General features: G+C 32.3%; 1 protein-coding gene and 1 pseudogene across 1 annotated transcript; both read right to left on the bottom strand.

Moving 5' to 3' along the window:
* Nucleotides 1-1,675: 1,675 nt before the first annotated feature.
* On the bottom strand, nt 1,676-9,058 carry LOC110687933 (beta-amyrin synthase-like). Its single transcript, XM_021864580.1, has 18 exons — nt 8,595-9,058; nt 8,257-8,442; nt 8,013-8,102; nt 7,672-7,869; nt 7,254-7,338; nt 6,808-6,974; nt 6,202-6,393; nt 5,831-5,944; nt 5,600-5,722; nt 5,324-5,446; nt 4,893-4,991; nt 4,216-4,272; nt 3,914-3,960; nt 3,665-3,808; nt 3,239-3,416; nt 2,860-2,937; nt 2,125-2,208; nt 1,676-2,002 (listed from the first exon to the last, which is right to left on the bottom strand). Exons 1-18 carry the CDS (start codon nt 8,793-8,795, stop codon nt 1,892-1,894), a joined length of 2,277 nt encoding a protein of 758 aa, XP_021720272.1. The 5' UTR covers nt 8,796-9,058; the 3' UTR covers nt 1,676-1,891.
* A 765-nt stretch (nt 9,059-9,823) lies between these two features.
* The window catches only part of LOC110687697, a 48,257-nt pseudogene continuing 38,746 nt past the window's right edge, over nt 9,824-19,334 (bottom strand).

Genomic DNA, 19,334 nt, shown 5'->3' with positions numbered 1-19,334 from the left:
TTCCATCTCAATCCCCTAATCATGTTTGTTCAGAAAGTAATATTTTTCATCAAAAAAAATTATCAAAACAAATTTAGTGTTTTATCTCAAAGGAAGCTAATTGTTCATAAACACATCACTGAAAATAGTAAATTCCTTTCTATTTCCATTTAACTATATTTAAAGTTTCACTTATGTATGATCAAAATTTGTTTTCCACATTTAAAAGAATTGCTATGTTTGATTTGCAGAAAGGTCATTGTGGACCAAATGAATAATAGTGAGTGAAGTTCAAATTGGGCTACAAATTCTCTTTTGATAAGCATGTTTCTTCTATTTTATGTATATTGCAGAACAATGAATTAGAAAAATAAATTTGTAGCCCTTATATGTATATATATTGTGTTGTGGAGTACAAGATTTCTTTATAAATTGTCGAACAACATTTATAAATTGTAACTATTATAGATGACAAATTGTTTAAATTTGACAGACTTTTAAGTGTATTGTACATTAAAAAATGCTAACCTAACACTATTGTTATAATATTGCCTATTACTATAAGATTCGATAGTAATGTTTATATATTAAAAAATATATATATTATAACCCATTATCTATAATGTTGAAATCCCATATTATTTTATTGATGTTTATTTTTTTTAAAATAAAAAATTACAATACAATAAACAGCCGTGCATCATATCGCACGGGTTTAAAACTAGTTGACATTTAAAAATAATTCAAAAATCATGAAAACTTAGCTGTTCATTTTTACAAATTATGGTTGTCATATTTCAAACGACAACCATAAAATCATCCAATAATGTTCTATTATTTTAATTTTATGTTGTTATTGTCAATAATTGTGTAGTTATTATTATTGCTAATGTTAATTTATTAATTTGATTTCTTCAAATTAAGAATGTTTTTCAAGTTTTCATGAATAATGCTAAAAGAAAGTCAAATTCTTCCAATACACTTTACAAAACAATTCGATCAAGATAAACTTTCTCCGAAGAGTCTCGACAAGTGATGGATGTCAACATGTTTTTGCAATTATTCTTTTCTTGTTCACTATACAACCGCTAAATCAACAACTTACACTATTTTTGACAAATTTACTTATATAAATTCAATAGTATATATGAAAATTCTTGTCTCATAAAAGCTTTAACAAGTTTTTTAAAGATTGATGGTATTAATATATCATGATTTATGGCTTAAAGAATTAAGTAAAAATATACAGAGTATGAAAAATCTAATGAAAGTTCTAGTTAGTTTGGTCATACTCTTTGTAGTAATTTTATACTGTGTAGATGCCAGAGAGATTGTAATAATTTTTTTTTCCTAATTATGATAATAAGTCATAAATAATCTATACTTTTATTATTTTTTATTTTTTATATATTAAAAAATATTCCTAAAAACGTTTATGTGCCACATAGATCTACACTAACATTACACCACATCACCATTTAACTAGTATTGTGTCACTTCACCATTATCATTGCAACATTTATTTTTCTAAAGCATCCATTTTTTTTTTGTTTTTTTTTAAAAAAAAAAATTGTAATACGTTACATTCATCTAAAGCATAAACCTTTTTAGAGTTATAATATAAATATATTTTAAAATTTGATTTTTTATGGTGAAAATTGAAATTATAAACTAGATATGGAGACAACTCAATAAAGACTTCACATGAGTATATTTTTATTCATATATGTTTATCAAGATGTTATATACAATTTGCAATTGAATCCATAAAGATTTCAAACAAGAATAACAAATAGGAACAAAGAGATTAACCATCTTGTGCATTAGCACATACATATCTACATAATAGTTATTGTGAAATCTTTAGTTTCCTTTGAGATAAATTTTAATTTTTTTTTCCAAAGGAGTTGATTCAAGGTAATGGAACAAGCTTTCTATATTGAGCAAGTGCCAACAATGGATAATAATTCCTGTACATTGGATAATGTAAAATGCAATTCTTCAAGGATGTTCCCGTTGATTCCTATTTTCCAATAAAATTAAAATCACGGCAATTTATATAATTAGTTTATATTAATTTTGAAATAAGAATCATTATAATCATTGCTTGAAACTAATGACTATGTAGGAGATTAATTGAGTTACCTGTTGTGGAAAATCACCATTTTCTAGTTGTGAATTGATCATAAGTCTTGCTGCCCGATGTAGAGGAATAGGGTCCCTCTTCGCCTAATAAATATTTAATCAAGTTAGTCAATAAGTTTTTTATATGAGATACAATAATGGATGAAACCTATGATTGATTATACACTTTATCGTCCTCCCTCACACATCTTCATACCCAACACTACATGTTCCACAAGAAATGAGGGGTGAATAAAATTTGAACTCATTATCTTCATTTCATGTTGATTCTTGGTACCGTTTCAAAGAACCTACTTAAATACTACGTACTTAATTAATTAAAACTTTATAATGGATGGTTGTCTGCTGGTTGAAGCCTTGGATTAGGTTTTATACTTTATTACAACTTTAGCTTTTGGTTAAAACCAATTATTGAGTTTTATACTCTATCATCAAATAATGTGGGAAAATAGGGGTAAAATAGTAAAAGAAGTTTATACAAAATGAAATAAACTAAGGTTGAGTCAAACTTCTAAAATACCCAAAGATGTAAAGTGAGTCAAACTTGTGAAATTGGAGGAAGTATTTAATGAAACTCTCAAAACTTTAATCAAATACGAGGTAAGATAATTGAAATCCATGCCATATAGCTATCACCTATTCACTTTCAACTCTTTAATATAATAAAGTTCGACCATAAAATAAAAAATATCACATACATGCATCATACATGTGCATAATAAGTTGGTTATATACCTGACCAGCATGGAGTAGACCCATCAAAGCCCATGCAGTCTGGACCACATTGGAGTTTCCTTCTAGTGGCACAAATTCCTTTGTTTCATCCATGAAAGCAATAATATCATAAGTGCAAATAAATATATACTTCGTATAAAAAAAGTTCTTGTTTCTCACATAAACTTTGTACCTAAATATAGTTTTTTATTTTGTATTTTGTAGAGTTTTTACGTAATTATAATTATAATAACAGTGATCCACTTTCACTTTTATGATTTCAATTGTTATACACAGTAAATAAGAAGAAGAAAAAAAAGCACGGAAAGAGTATAATCATTCATAGTTGGTGTTAGCCTAGTATTAAAAAGTACAAACATCAAGTCATAATTTTAATTACCTCCTTGGTACATGAAAGGTAGCTCTCACCCCAGCCACCATCTATCTTTTGTGTTGCGAGAAGAAATTCAACACCCTTTCTTATGGCTACACAATTATCGTATCTCTTTCCTGCTGCTACTAGCCCTCTAAGAGACAAATATGTCCCATATGTAAAGCAATTCCCCCAACTTCCATACCTATAAAAAAATATTATTGCAATTAATGGATGTTACAATATGCTACCTCCATCCAGATTTAGTGAATGTCACGTTGCTTGTTCAAGTTAAATGACATTATCAATACACGGATATATATCATATATAGTGAGAAAATAGTAATCAGATTTTAAATGAATATACATGATCGATGATACATGATTACATGTTATGTTACATGCATGTTTATGTAAGATACACATGATCGATGATGATATAGAGTATGATACCAAGATCCATTAGGGCATTGAGAGTTCTCAATGAATTCGGTTGCCTTTGTGATGAAAGTTTCAATCTCGTTCTTCCTATGGCTTGGGTATATATTCTTGAACAATACTAGAGCTTGAATTGTCGAACTTGTACACTCCACGTACCTATAATTTGCACCATCTTGTTATTCGTCAATTCATTTAGATCAAAAGCTATTAGAATAGTTAGTCTTGAATTTGTGAACATCACTAGTAAATATGGATACTCACTCGTGCTCGACAACAACGTTGGCAAATAAATCCGTAGGATTTAAGATCTGACGATTTACAAAATAATATAGAACATGTCAACTTCATATATATTCATGATTGCGTTAATTAAAACATACTACCTTCGTACAAAATATTAATCAACAACCGGTTTTTTTTTTTTTTTTCCATCTGTCGTCATCTCTCCCTCATTTTGCATAAGCATAGTTATGTTAAGATGTCCAATCCTAGATTATTTTTCAAGATATCTCAAAATAATAATGTATGTGCATAACGTATGATATCGGTAATTATTTACTCACCTCTAACCATTTTTGACCTCTCGCCGGCTCCCAACCAGTAACCCCTCCATTTTTACTCTGCAAGTAATAATTTTTTTTTTTTTTTTTAATTTTTTTTTTTATGAAAGATAAGAGAATAATAAGCTAGAGAGATGGTGATAAAACTATTCTAACAAACTCTACAAAAATTATCTAATACATGGCTAACATTGTGATCGACATGGTATTAATTTTCGTTTTAATTGATTCAAAAAGTTCCTTTAATATCTTTGCATCAAATTGAATTCATAAAAATGTTACATTATAATATATTAATATATTACAACTTATAATCATGACAATGCGTACATATTAAATGTTGTGACATGGTACAATAGTAAGAATTGTGGAGCATGAAAATGTTTCATTATTGTTGGTAGTCTTATTGGTACTCATGGGAGTTTATTTTAGAGAATTGGGACATAGCTTGGTAAGAAATTTGCCTTTGGAGAGTTTTGTAATTGCTTATAACGTTACGTTATGAGACTACTTTTTTTTCTTCTTTACACTCGACTATATTGGTATGTGTATAACCCTGCCTCCAAGGTTTCTTATTTTCTTTCTAAATTTTTTGGAAATTCTTTTTGTATTATACTCTTGATCGAAGATCATTAGATGAAAATAATTTATCGAAATAATTTTTTTTTTGACAAATTTACCTGTAAAGAAAGCAAAAAATTGACGGAGTCAAATATACGCTCAATGTCCATCTTTTCTCCAACAATCTCCGAGGGAATTGTTGATAAGATTAAGCAACACTTAATAATGAAAAAAAAAAGTAGAGTTAATAATGTAATTGAATAAAATTGACATGAATGAAAATCATACAACCCCTTGAAATTTGTAATATGCACTAGATCCATTTAGAAGAAGGTGATGCTAAGGATAATTTTTTGTTCATTTAATAAAATCTTTACTTAATTAAAATAACTTAAATGTCAAATGAGCGAAAAAAAATACTCTTAAACATACCTTTTTTTCTTATATATGCACTTGTTGCATGCAAGAACTCCTAACCCTTTGGTCTAGATAATTTTGAAAGATTTTATTTAATTATTCCATCCTCACACAAATAAATTAAAGGTTTTACCTTAAGGCTATCAGCGGTGCAATCAGAAACTTGCCAACCTTGATCTCGATCAGAGAAAGCCCAAGCTCCTTTCGAGATGTGTCGATACATACTCTTGAAATCTCCCGATGGATTGTCCTTTATCTACATTTTATCTAACGTTTTAGCTATAATACTTTTTTTACAAGACCAACATTCAATATTATATATTGTGAGTATTATTTTCATGTAAGATAAACATAATCACATAAAATCTTAGTGAATAACTGTAGGTTTTTATTTAAAGATGTGTACCACCTGTGACTCTTTGATGTAGAAATGAGCTTTCTTCAAAGCGGGTCCAATTTCATCAAGACCTAGATTTGAAGCTACCAATGCTTGGACGGATAATCCACAATCCCATTGTTGGCTCCCAATTCCCTAATTTTTTTCAATAAAAAGCATATCGTTATGATTATCTTGAATAAAATTAATAATTGTTGTGTTAAAATATATGTCGCATGCATTTAGTCTAAAAAGAAATTTTACATGCACTTTTAATCCGTCCTCAGATATCCAAATATAATCAGGAATTCTAGCAAGATGTTTCTTAAAATAATCTCCGTTGGGATCTTCCACCCAACATGCCATCATACATAGCACCTGTAAACAAAATCGCATTGTAATTAATACCGTTTAATCTTTAAATGCATATAATCGCTATTATGTGATTATTTTTGTCAACTAGCTCAATTAGTTAATACGAAGGTATATAAGATTCTAAGATATGATACCAATTCAAATTCCTAATTAATTTGGTATTTTGGTTATTAGGCACTCTTTTGTGTGAGTTTCTATGAATTGAAGTAAAAAATAATCAATTACTTGCTTGCTATTACTTGGTAACATTTAATCGTTACCTTTTCAACAATTGCAAGTGTTATGTAACGACTATTTTCGTCTTCGTAATGTATGTGCTTCATAGTAACCTCCAAAGCTTTCTCTCGAAACAACTTGTTTAGGGGCCATCGAGTAAGTAAAGGCTCCACAAAGTAATGAAGAGTGACCCAAAACAAATCTTGGATCAATGGGTGAGGGTAATAGAGATCTTCCTGTTGTTTATATTCACTACCGTTAATTAAATATCTATTGTCAAAAAATGCAATTATTAATTGTATTAATTGCTCCTTCTTCTTCTGATTAATTAATTGCAATATACTACATATGTCTTTTTAATTTGATTATACATGATTCTCATTTGATATCAACCCTATAATTTTCCTTCAACATTACACATGCATACTAAATTATTGGATGGAATTCATCCAAAACAAAGTATCTACTCAATTGTTGCATTTGCTATTGGTTGGATTTATAACTTACGATTATTTTTTCAATATTTAAATAGTTTTGACCAAGATACTTTTTAACTAACACCTTAGAGTAGTGTAGGTCCAATTGTCCAACACATTGGAAGTTAGAAACGGCACATAAGCAATTACAATTAGGTGTAACGTATATCTTACCATAGCACATGCATGACGAGCTTTACTCCAACTAATTTGGTTATAAGGTTCCTTGTAGAGTTCTTCTCTAAGCTGCATAATTAGTGGTGTAATTGGACCCACAAATCTTTTCCCATACAAATAAGACACTGGCATAAATACCATTCGAATGTAGCACCACATTTTACCTACATGCATGTTATATTATCACATTATTATAGTATAAAATTTCTGAAAATAATCATCCGTACGTCATAATCATAATATTTGAATGTTTAAAATTCTTATATCTATCTGAGTGTACAAAGTATATGTATTAAAGTTTTTAAAATGTTCAAATAAAAAGAAAAAAAAAGTAGAATGATTGAACACATATATACCTCTAGGAGTGTACGGAAAAGAGATTTTGTATAAATATAATTGGACTATTGTTATTTTATAAAAAAAAAAAAAACCCTCATACATACCTATATGCATTGGAAAAGCGGATGGAAAGAGCAATAACTCAGGTGGAATCGGATTACATCCCGACCAATCATACAAACCAATTACCTGAAGAAGCAAGTAATTAAATTTAAATTAAATTTTCAGTCATAAGACAAATTATATGATCGTTAATCATTATAGATCACTCTCGCTAGCTAGGGCTATATAATAAGGATGTCAAATTAGTTTCCTTTATGACTTTACCCTACAAGATTTTCCTAATTTGTTTTGTTTTTCCAAAGATTACAAAGAGTGAATTGAAGTCCGTAAAAAGTATATAAGTCTATATTATTTTGCGTTATTATTTCAGCATGCTAACATTATACAAGCATGGACATGTTACATTTAATTATGTTAAAATTAATAATACCTTGCGCAAAAGTATGTACTAAGACTTACAGAGAGCCAAATTTTTCCCCAAGAAGGAATATGTGTAATACTACCATGGTCAAGTATCCATTTACGAGCTCTAGGGCACGCGTTGTCATCACCTTCATCAGGTCCTACACCAAGTATCCGCAAACAAATGTAGTTGAGCGCGGTACAAAACATGGTGCTATGTCCTTCACAATGAAATCCCCAACCTCCATCTTCATTCTGTTATCAAGTACGCGTTATACGTATATTACATACATATGTGAACAACACTAGTATCTTGTTCATATGAGGTACAATGGTGTACTACGTAAGTGGAATTTTAAACTATATGTTACATGAATAAAGAATATAAAATAATCAACCTGATGATTGTAAATGCTCCGAAAAATTTCAGTTTGGTGTTGAGTTGAGAAAGTAGAATTTAGATGTCCTGTTATGTTTAAGCAAAATACCTGTTTAATTGTGTCATGCATGTATTAGTACATTATTCTCTAATACTTAAAAAAAATTTCCTTATGTTAAGGATAATTGATAAAAGAATTCACAAAGTATATATATATATATATATATATATATATAGATGAACAATCATAAAAGATGACTAACCAAAGGAGGGAGGTAAAATTGAGGAAAAGAAGCTTGAGCTGGCCAATGGCCATCTTCAGCTTGCAAAGCTATGAGGTAACTAGCAGCTCTCTTTATGGTCGTCGAGGCGGTCTCGTATGTGATCTCCTCCCCATCACCTACCTTCATTTGAGGTATCGTTTGCTTGAAGTTTTTCTCTCTTAGGAACTATTATTTGTTGTTCAATTAATGAATTAATCAACTAATTTATGGTTAATAGACAAATAAAATTAAAAAATAAAATAAAATTCTAGTATAATGGGACAAACTAAATACAAATAAAGCCTAACATTTTGGGATGAAGCTAGTAAGAACTAAACCTGAAGACGCCACATAAGATCACCACAAGCCTTGTCTTGAAAGCGTTTTTCATAGTCGTTACGACGAGCTTCTTCAACTTCCTCTCTTTCTTCGGGGGTGCCATAGTTGGGATCAAACTCCCAAGTTTGACGCCCCATAAAGTTGTTGGTAGTAAATAAGTAAGGCTCATTTGCCCCTTGTGCTATCTTCAACCTCCACATTTTATGATTTGTCCTATAACTTTATACGAAGTATATGTATAAGTCCGTCGTTAATAGGAATAAAATTAATTCAACGAAATGATATTACGTATATATAAGCTCAATCTTAAAGAGAGGAGAGAAATCCAAAGGTTTTGAGATGTATTATTTGTGACGATATTGAAGTAACGTCCGTGAAGCTTTATACTACAAATTATTTGAAACATAAGTTATTAAACTTCGCTAAAAAACAAGGTAGTTATTTAATCTTATAAACTTAATGAGCAATTGACGGGCCTTTAATTTGAGGGGCCAGCTGATAACAATGGGCCTCATTGACATAATAAATTAGGCCCAAATGATAATTGTGGGCTTTATTTTTTTTTTTTTTTTTTTTTTTTTTTTGAGGAAATTATTTAAAAGCATTTTTGAGAATGAAACTGAAGGTTCTAGACGAGAGATCCTCAACATTAGGCTTATTATTTTTATGTACATTGTGATGAGTTACAGACCCTAAATACTACAATAGTATTATTATTATTATTTTTTTTTTGAAACAAACTACTATAGTATTTTATAAACCTTTAATCTCATGTCAAAATCATTTTTACTTCGTATAATATTTTAAAGTCGCAGTTAGACAATCAATAAGTTTTAACATCATTTCTTAAAAATAAATATATTATTACTTTTTTATTGACAAAGTATCATACATTTTGGCACAAGCTAGTTCCCTTTAAAAGAGAACATCAACATTATGATCTAAATTTTTAATTTTTCAATATGTTGTCAATAACAGATTTATAAATCGTGCATAACACTAGTACTACTAATAATTTTACTTCATTAGTCTAGGGTCAAACCGTACAAGCTTACACATAGTGATCACCTTGCATAATTAGTCTTACACTTATCATTATAACAGGACTCCTCATCAATTGATTAACCCTGTATATAAGTTCTGATTTTATTATCACAAGCTAAAACATAACAAGGGGGGAGGGGGGGGGGGAACACTTATCTTCAATTTATTATTTCTATTCAAAAGTTCAACTTTACATAACTACAACTCTAATAATACATACATTGTATTAAATAAAATCATTTTAGGGGTTATTCATCCCAAATCCCGCGTGGATGAAATAAGGAAGAAAGGATTTCCTTATAAGTGGAAGCACACTTCATTAGTATGATGTTTTTTGAAAAGGTGTTCAAAATAAATCTGTGCGGATTTAAACCCAAAATAGATAATATCATACTGATCTAGAGTAGAGCTAAGTGTACGTGCGGTCCAACAAGGTAGGTCGGTGCCCCAGGCCCAACACTTATTTTAAAGCAAAAAATTGTAACTCGATTAGGCAGAGTTGATAGAGGGTAATGGAACACGGTTTCTGCATTCTGCAAGTGCCCACATTGGGTGAATACTCCTGTACATTGTATATTGTGACATGCAATTCCTCATGAACACTCCTGTTATTTCCTGTGGTAAAATATTTAATATTAGAACTAAGCTGAAATTTATGATTTTCATTGGAGATTAATTAGGTTAAATTTACCTGCTGCGGAAAATCGCCATTTTCGAGTTGTGAAATGATCAAAAGCTTTGCAGCGCGATGTAGAGGACTTGAATCCCTCTCCGCCTGATAATAATATGGAAAATTACATAAATTAAATCAGCGGTTACTGTTTTAGTATAGATATAGAAGTTATGAAAATACCTGTCCAGCGTGAAGTAGACCCATTAAAGCCCATCCAGTTTGAACCAAATTGGATTTTCCTTCTATTGGTACAAATTTCTGTGGTTTATTAATCACAAATTGTTAATTAATTACTGCAAAAGTATAGAACAAAGGAAATATTACATTGTACGTGATACAATGAAATAAACACTTTAAAATTAGAAGTGCAGCTGTAAAAATAAAACAGGATTTTAGAACCCTAATGTCCCTGCCCAAAACAAGCATGTAGAGATTGTAGACTGAGCCACCTCAAGAAAATGTGGCACAATGCTACTAGGGCGAAGTCAGGAATTTAGGATTAGGGAGGTCGATTTTTCATTGAAAATGCTATATATGCTTACTTTGCTTTTAATTAGTTGTAACACGTTATTTTGACATGTACATGAAGAAATATATTAGACTAATAAGTAAACGGATAAATAATTGAAATAATTTCACCACCAATAATACGAAAGTGTACCATTTAGTTGTTACGGTCTAAATTTTATAGCTTAATTAAATAATTTTCCTTTTCTAATTATATCCTCAAATAGTGTGGCAAAAAGTTATATATGTTGCAAGTATCAAAAAAGGAAACAATTTTTCATCATTCTCTTATATTTTATAAGGTATTTTCTTTGTATACAGCGAAGCTGCCAAAAATGTTTTGGTAGAAGATTAATAAGTATCATGGGTATTATTAACAATTTAACTTTTTAAATGAAAAATGAAGGAACATATAGCAAAAAAACAAAGAAGTGGAAGGTGAAAATCTAGAACAAAATAAAGAAACATATTTATTATTTCTGAATAAAATATGAATACTAGCTTAGATAGCAAAACAACCTATGAATTTAGGCCATGGGGCAGGACCTCTATCTGCCCCCGGGCTCCACCCTTGAATGCTAGCACGGCAAAACATGTAGATCTTCTATGGACTATTTTATGTGAGATTTTGAGGTGCAAACGTCTGTGCAATGGCATTATAGCACAGTCCATCTAAGTAGCTTAGGAAGCTTTAAACTAACAATGCTACAATTAATTCTAGACAAAAGTGTAGGGATAATTACCTTTTTGGGACACGAAACATAGCTCTCACCCCATCCACCATCCTCCTTTTGTGTTGTAAGTAAAAATTCAACACCCTTCCTAATAGTAGCACAATTATAGTACGTCTTTCCACCGGCTGCTAGCCCTCCTAGAGCAAACCATGTCCCATATATGAAGCAAATCCCCCAGCTTCCATACCTACAAACAGTAATTTAAACTATTTATTAGATAATACTCATCAACAACAACACGTACGTAGGGGTGAACACGGTCCGGTTTGGTGCGGTATTATTTAAACTTTATTATAAGTTAATGAAGCATTATTTTTATTGTACAGCCGGTACACGTGCGACGTGCACAATCCATGATTTTTTTTTTTTTTTTTTTGGTGTTCCACCCGATTCACCCTTTGAGTTAATTCAGATTCGGGGATCAGTTGTGGGTGGTTAGGTTCCATTCCCCTCCAATAATTGTTGTGAGGGATTATAATTGGCATAGATATATTAGAAGTCATAACATACCATCCTCCACTAGGGTATTGTGTGTTCTCGAGGTATTGGATTGCATTTACGATGAAATTATCGATCTCTTCTTTCTTGTGGCCTGGGTATAACTTCTTGAACATAACTAAAGCTTGAATTGCTGAAACTGTACATTCTACGTACCTATTATAAGAGTTCCTTTTTTGTTAATTGTCTATTCATTAAAATAAAAATAAAAATCGAAAATAATGAACACCAAGTAAATTAAAATGTATATTACGAACAATACTCACTCATACTCAATGACAATGCCTTCAAAAAATTCTATTGGGTTGAGAATCTGGAGATTGTACAAAAAAATTTATACTCCGTATCAAGTTTCATATACTTGTAATCTTGTATATATTTATTAGCAAACTAATTATTATTATTCTTATTATTGTAACATTATTAATACTTTAATTAATTGGCTGTTGTAAAATTAAATAACTCACCTCCAACCATTCTTGAGCCCCTGCTGGTTCCCAAGCAGATATCCCACCATTTTTACTCTGGAAAAAAATTATTTATGTCAATTTATTTGTAGGAAATATTGTCCAAAATAATATGAATATTCATGTCATACACATGACGACCTTTTAATTATCCAAAAATAATATTACCTTTGAAGGGTATCTGTTTTAATTAGTTCATTTTACCGATGACCTAGAATGGTTTTTGCTTTAACATGACATAGTAGATCTGACTTTAAGAAAGATATATTAGTGAGGTAGTGTAACATTCTGATTATGGCAATAGTTTTTCAAGTACCTTTTGCATCCACACTTCAATTCTAAAGGGCTCTTATGTGAAGGGGCGTGATATAGTATATAAACCGATTTTGGGCTTTTAACGATTAGCTTAAACTTTTGGTTAAAGCCCAAGATCGGTTTATATACTCTATCATTGATAATAATAAGATATTTGGAGGTGATGTTAGGGTTTTGGAAAAGCTTGGATTGTTTACCTTTAAACAATTAAACTAGTGTATGTGACCTGCGATGCCTCGGGTAGCTAGTTTGTACTTGCATTGTTTAGTTTGATAATCATGTTCAACTGTGTTTTTTTTAATGTTTAGATAATCATCTTAAACATTCATATTTGAAAAAAAAAATTGTATTAGGAATTTACATTCAATACTTTGTATGTTACTCCCTTTATCCCTTAATTTTTACTCCATGGCTATTTTTTGAGTTAAACTTTGAAAACTTTGACCTTAAATTACCATTAATTATAAGAGATAATATAGTCATGAGGGATCTAGTTAGATTCGTCTCATTGTATATTTTATTAATATCACGTTTTTATAATTTTTACGTATATGCAAATAAAGATATAGACGTTTTAAGACAAGTGTTGGAGACCGTGCCAAGTCAAATGGGGCAAAAAAATAGGGACAAAGGGAGTATGATTTAATGATTTCCAACAATTATTGACTATTACGCAAAAAAATGAAATTATTATTTTTCCTCAATTCTAAAAATACTACTTCCTCCGTCCCAATATATAGTTCATGTTTGTGTTTTTTCACGGTATTTAAGAAATGGGAGGAGAAAGTAAATAAAGTACATAAAAAAGGTGAAAAGTACAATTATAGACAAAAGTTAAAAAAGAGAAAGTGAATGAAGTACATAGAAAAAGGTAAAAAAGTAAAATTCTAGACAAAAATTAGAGAGAGAAAGTGAAAAAAAGTACAAAGCAAGTGGAAAATTTAAGGGTAATTTAGAAAGTACAATGAATAAAGTTTAAAAAATGAGGGTATAATGGTCTTTACCTACTAGCCAAAAATAAAAACAGGAACAATATTTTGGGTCTCCAAAATAGGAAAACAAGAACTATAATACGAGACGGAGGGAGTACAATTTTTCAAACATCAAAGCACTAATCATCTCATCCAAGTTAATTATGATTTTGTTGAATAAATAGCATAATAAATGGAGAGCTGAGTTGGTAAGACTTGTAATTTAATATTTATTGGTCTCGAGTTCAATTCTTTGTATTAACATCACTGGCGGAGCCAGCGTGGGACAAGAAGGGACAGTTGTCCCTCCATTTTAAAAATTTCATTGAAATATATAAATGCATGCAATGACGGTTTATAACAAGTGATTTGGTGTAGTGGTTAATTGCGTGTTTTTAGAGGGAGCTTGCCCGTATACCTTGGCTGCAGGATTAAACCCTCACTCCTCATTTTAGCCCTTATTTAATTTTGAATTAGTACAAACTGAGTATAGAATTTAAACTTGCACCTTAATTACAACATTCAATAGTTGCGTTCTTTATTTAACTATCAGTGTACAAATATTGATTTATCTAAATTTTTTTGTCAAACTACGCAATGTCTATTTGTCCCCCTGACTTGAAATTCAAATCAGATGACAATAGAGCCTACCTTGAGGAACTATAGAAAGAGGTTCTAGTGAGGGGGAATAACTCGTGGTATCTCGACAGCGGGTGTTCCAGGCACATGACAGGTGACAAATCAAAATTTCTTTCACTAGAAGACTACCCTGGAGGAACAATAACCTTTGGGGATAACACGAAGGGTGAGATCATTGCAAAAGGAATGATTGGAAGATCAAAGTCTCACTCCATAGACAATGTGTTCCTGATCGAGGGCTTGATGCACAATTTGCTTAGTATATCACAATTCTGTGATAGAGGAAACTTTGTAAGTTTTACTTCTGACTCTTGCCAAATCATCAATAACAAGTCAAGAAAGGTTGTTCATGAAGGAACGAGAAGAGGGAACATATATATATATATATATATATATATATATATATATATATATATATATATTGTCGACCTCAACTCAATCCCAAGGAACAACCTTACATGTCTGAGTGTTGTTGAAGACGATCCCCTGCTATGGCATAAACGTTTTGGACATGCTAGCTTTTCATTACTCAACAAGCTCAGGTCAAGGAACTTGGTTATAGGACTTCCTATAGTTAAGTTCCTACAGAACAAAGTTTGTGATGCATGTGTGTAAGGCAAGCATGTTCGTTCATCTTATAAATTGAAGAAAATGGTGAGCACCAAAAAGCCTCAGGAATTAATCCATATGGATTTGTATGGTCCCATGAGAATTCAAAGTAGGAGTGGCAAGAAGTACGTATTGGTTATTGTTGATGACTATTCTAGATTCACTTGGGCAATTTTTCTTGCTAGCAAAGATGAAACCTTTGATGAGTTTGTTGCCTTTGCCAAGAAAGTACAGAAAATCAGCGGCTATTCCATAATCCATCTCAGATTAGATCACGGAACTAAATTTGAAAGCTTCAAGTTCGATGTGTTTTACATGGAAAATAGAATGAACCACAACTTCTAAGCTCCAAGAACTCCCAACAAAACGGAATTGTGGAAAGAAAGAATCGAACTCTAAAGGAAATGGAAAGGACGATGCTGATTACAAGTGGATTGCCAAGGAACTTCTGGGCTGAAGCTGTGAACACAGCATGTTACATTCTTAATAGAGTAACAATTAGAAGCATCATCAACAAGAATCCCTATGAACTGTTCAAAGGAAGAAAACCAAACATATCTCATCGCAGGGTCTTCGATTATAAGTGTTTTGTACATAACAATGGTAAGAAAAACCTAGGTAAATTTGATGAGAGAAGTGAGGAGGCTATATTCCTTGGATATGCCTCTAATAGGAAAGCTTACAGAGTTTACAATAAAATTCAATATGTGTCAAGGAAAGCATTCACATAATCTTTGATGAAGTTAACCAATTTGTGAGTGTGCAGGAACATGAAGAAAATAATGATTTTAAAATTGGATTGATAAGAGACGGGGATGAAGAAGAAGTTCAAAAGCAAACCAGAGAAGAGCAGACTGTTCCAGAACAGAATCAACAGGAGAATGAAGAAGTTCCTCAACCAGAGGTACAGGTCAATGAGGAACCAGCTAACGAAGAAGAAGGAGAAGGAACAAAGCAAGAAGCTCCTCTAATTGGAGTTCCAGCAAGGTTCCCATCCTACTGATCTCATCATCAGTGACATTGGTAAAGGAACTCAAACAAGATCGCAAATGAGGAACTTCTGTGCCTTCCAAGCATTTCTATCCATTCTAGAACCTTGAAATCATCAAGAATCCTTGGGAGATTTTGATTGGATTGTGGCCATGCAAGAAGATCTGAACTAGTTCGAGAGAAACAAAGTGTTGTGGCATCTCGAGCCCAAACCAAAGAACAAGATAATCATTGGGCTCAAATGGGTGTACAGGAACAAGCTGGACGAGCATGGAACCATCATAAGGAACAAGGAAAGATTGGTTGTGAAAGGTTACAACCAACAGAAAGGTAGTGATTTCGAAGAAACCTTTTCTCTAATAGCTAGATTAGAAGCTATTAGAATTTTAGTAGTTTTTGCCTCTTTTATGGGTTTCAAACTATATCAAATGGATGTGAAATGTGCTTTTCTAAATTGTTACTTAATGGAGGATGTTTATGTTGAACAGCCCCCTGGTTTCGAAAATCCAAAATTTCCAAATCATGTTTTCAAGCTTGATAAAGCTCTCTATGGGCTTAAGCAAGCTCCAAGAGCCTAGTATGAAAGGCTTTCAAAGTTCCTTCTGAAAAATGATTTCAAAAGAGGAAAAGCTGATAAAACTCTTTTTCTAAAATCTCAAGGAACTGATCTTTTAGTTGTTCAGATCTATGTAGATGATATCATATTTGGAGCAACTAACATTGTTTTATGCAAGTACTTTGTTGAGCTAATGGGTGGTGAATTTGAAATGAGTATGATGGGTGAGTTAAACTTCATCCTTGGACTTTAAATAAAGCAAACATCAGAAGGAATTATGATTCACCAGCAAAGGTCAAGAAACTTCTGAAGAAATACAATATGGAGAATGCCAAGACAAATCACACACCCATGGGAATAGCAACCAAACTTGATGAGGATCCACAACGAACAAGTGTGGATCAAACTACTTACAGAGGTATAATTGGTTCATTATTGTATCTAACAGCAAGTAGGCCTGACATTTCGTTTAATGTTGGATTGTGCGCAAGATTTCACATTTAACGGCTGTTAAAAGAATTATGAGATACCTCAAGGAAACAGATGACCTGTGTTTGTTCTATCCTAGAAGTGATGACTTTATGCTTAGAGGATTTACTGATGCTGACTATGCTGGTGACTTAGTCAACAGGAAAAGCACCTCAGGTATGGTTCAGTTCCTTAGCTCTTGTCTAGTTTCTTTGGGTTCCAAGAAACAAAATACTGTTGCACTATCTACACCAGAGGCTGAGTATGTAGCAGTCGCTACATGTTCTCAAGTTTTATGGATTAAGCAGCAGTTACGTGACTTTGGTATTAAATTCAATTGCATTACTAATTACTGTGATAATACTAGTGCAATTTGCATATCTAAAGATCCAGTCCATCATTCAAGAGTGAAGCATATTCATATAAGGCATCTTTTCCTTAAGGATAATGTTGAAAAGGGTTTGACTAAATTAGATTTCTGCCAAACTGACAATCAAATTGCAGAAATTTTGACAAAACCCTTGAATAGAGAGAAGCATGAGAAGATGAGAATGGAACTTGGGATGGTTAAGTTAAACTAAGAAAAATGCATTAAGTTCCCTCATGTATAACCCTCAAACTGACGTGCTTTAAAATTGTACACTGTGCACAATGTTATATGTTTAATTACATAGTTGAGACAAGTTTGTGAGCAGGAACATTATTTGTTAAAGCATGTTAATTAATATTGACATAGACCATGAAAGTCCTTTACTGATTGCGATCCTTGTTGAATTGTTCCGTGTACCAAGTTGTATTTACAAGGCTTCTTTGTTAAAATACAAAAGATTAATCTTTGTGTTTATCTGACTTTCAAAATTCCTAATTTTTCTATCTAAACACAATTTCTGATGAATGCTTCAAATATTCATCCTTATCTTTTGTTAAAAAAGTTACCCAAATACAACTTATCTCATCAAAACACGGTTTGCGTTTCTCTAAGCAATAAATAGAGTGTCAAATCACCATTATTTACCTCACCTAGCTACTCCAAACGACACCTCACAAATTCACCTCACCTTTTTACCTCCACCATAAAAAGGATGTTAGCCTCACCAAAATATATACCGTTCAAAAATCACCACATCACTCCCCAAATTGATTAAAACTTCTCTCCCATGGATATCTCACCAAAAACCCAAATTGAAGCCCAAGAAAACCCTAACACAATTCAAGACACCACCATGGAAATCCTCTTGGAAAACCAAATTAAGAGCGCTCTTGAAGCTCGAAAAGTCGATTCAACTACTGAATATCACTTCTCTCGCAAAAGAAAGAAGGAAGAATCACCAGAAGAGGAAGAGAGCATACCGGAGTTGGGTGTCAACTATCGAGACAAGCCGCCAGCCATGAAAAGGCTAGAGAGAGTGTCGAACACTATGTGACAGGTTTGGTACTTAATCTACCTTGGTGTAAATCTATTAAATTGTATGAATTGCTTGATTTATTTGAGTTTTAAAATTGGGTCAATTTGTTGAGTGAATGTTTTAATCGGAGCATGTATGTGGATGCTATGAAGGAATTCTGTAGGAATTTTAAGTATTCTAAAGGAAAAATTCATAGTGAAGTGTGTGGTGTGGAGATTGAATTTGATGCTTTGGATTTGGCTGCACTACTAAAACAGGCCATTTTCGACGGAAAAATTTCGTCTGAAACACCCTGAATTCCGTCGGAAAAACCGTTTCCGATGGAATTTCTGTCGGAACCGGTTGTCGTAAAAGGTTTTGTAGGAGAAATGATCTTTTCCGACGGAAATTCCATTGAAAACGGTTTTTCCGACGGAAATTCCGTCGGAAAAGGAATTCCGGCACCGGAAAAGTCCATTGAAAATATCCGACGGACACAAATCCGCCGGAAATTTTCGACGGAAATTCCGCCGGAAACTAATTTAATGAAATTTAAAAAAAAAAGCCGCGCCACCACCGGCACGACGTATCACCACCTCAGAACACATCCACCGAACCCTAACCGAAAACTAACCCAGATCCACCAACCACCTTAACCCACCAGTCGCACCACCTTAACCTGAACCCACCCACCAAACCCACCTAACCCTAACCCACCACCATAATCCACCTAACCCTAACCCCTAACCCGAACCCACCCACCAGACCACCTTAACCCACCTAACCCTAATCCCTAACTCGAACCCACCCACCAGACCCACCACCTTAACCAACCTAACCCCAACCCACCCAACTAACCCAAATCTATCATCTAAACCTACCT

Source organism: Chenopodium quinoa, unplaced genomic scaffold (genome assembly GCF_001683475.1).
Source record: "Chenopodium quinoa cultivar QQ74 unplaced genomic scaffold, ASM168347v1, whole genome shotgun sequence".
In the NCBI taxonomy this organism is placed as follows: domain Eukaryota; kingdom Viridiplantae; phylum Streptophyta; class Magnoliopsida; order Caryophyllales; family Amaranthaceae; genus Chenopodium; species Chenopodium quinoa.
This window is presented reverse-complemented; position numbering and strand designations above follow the sequence as displayed.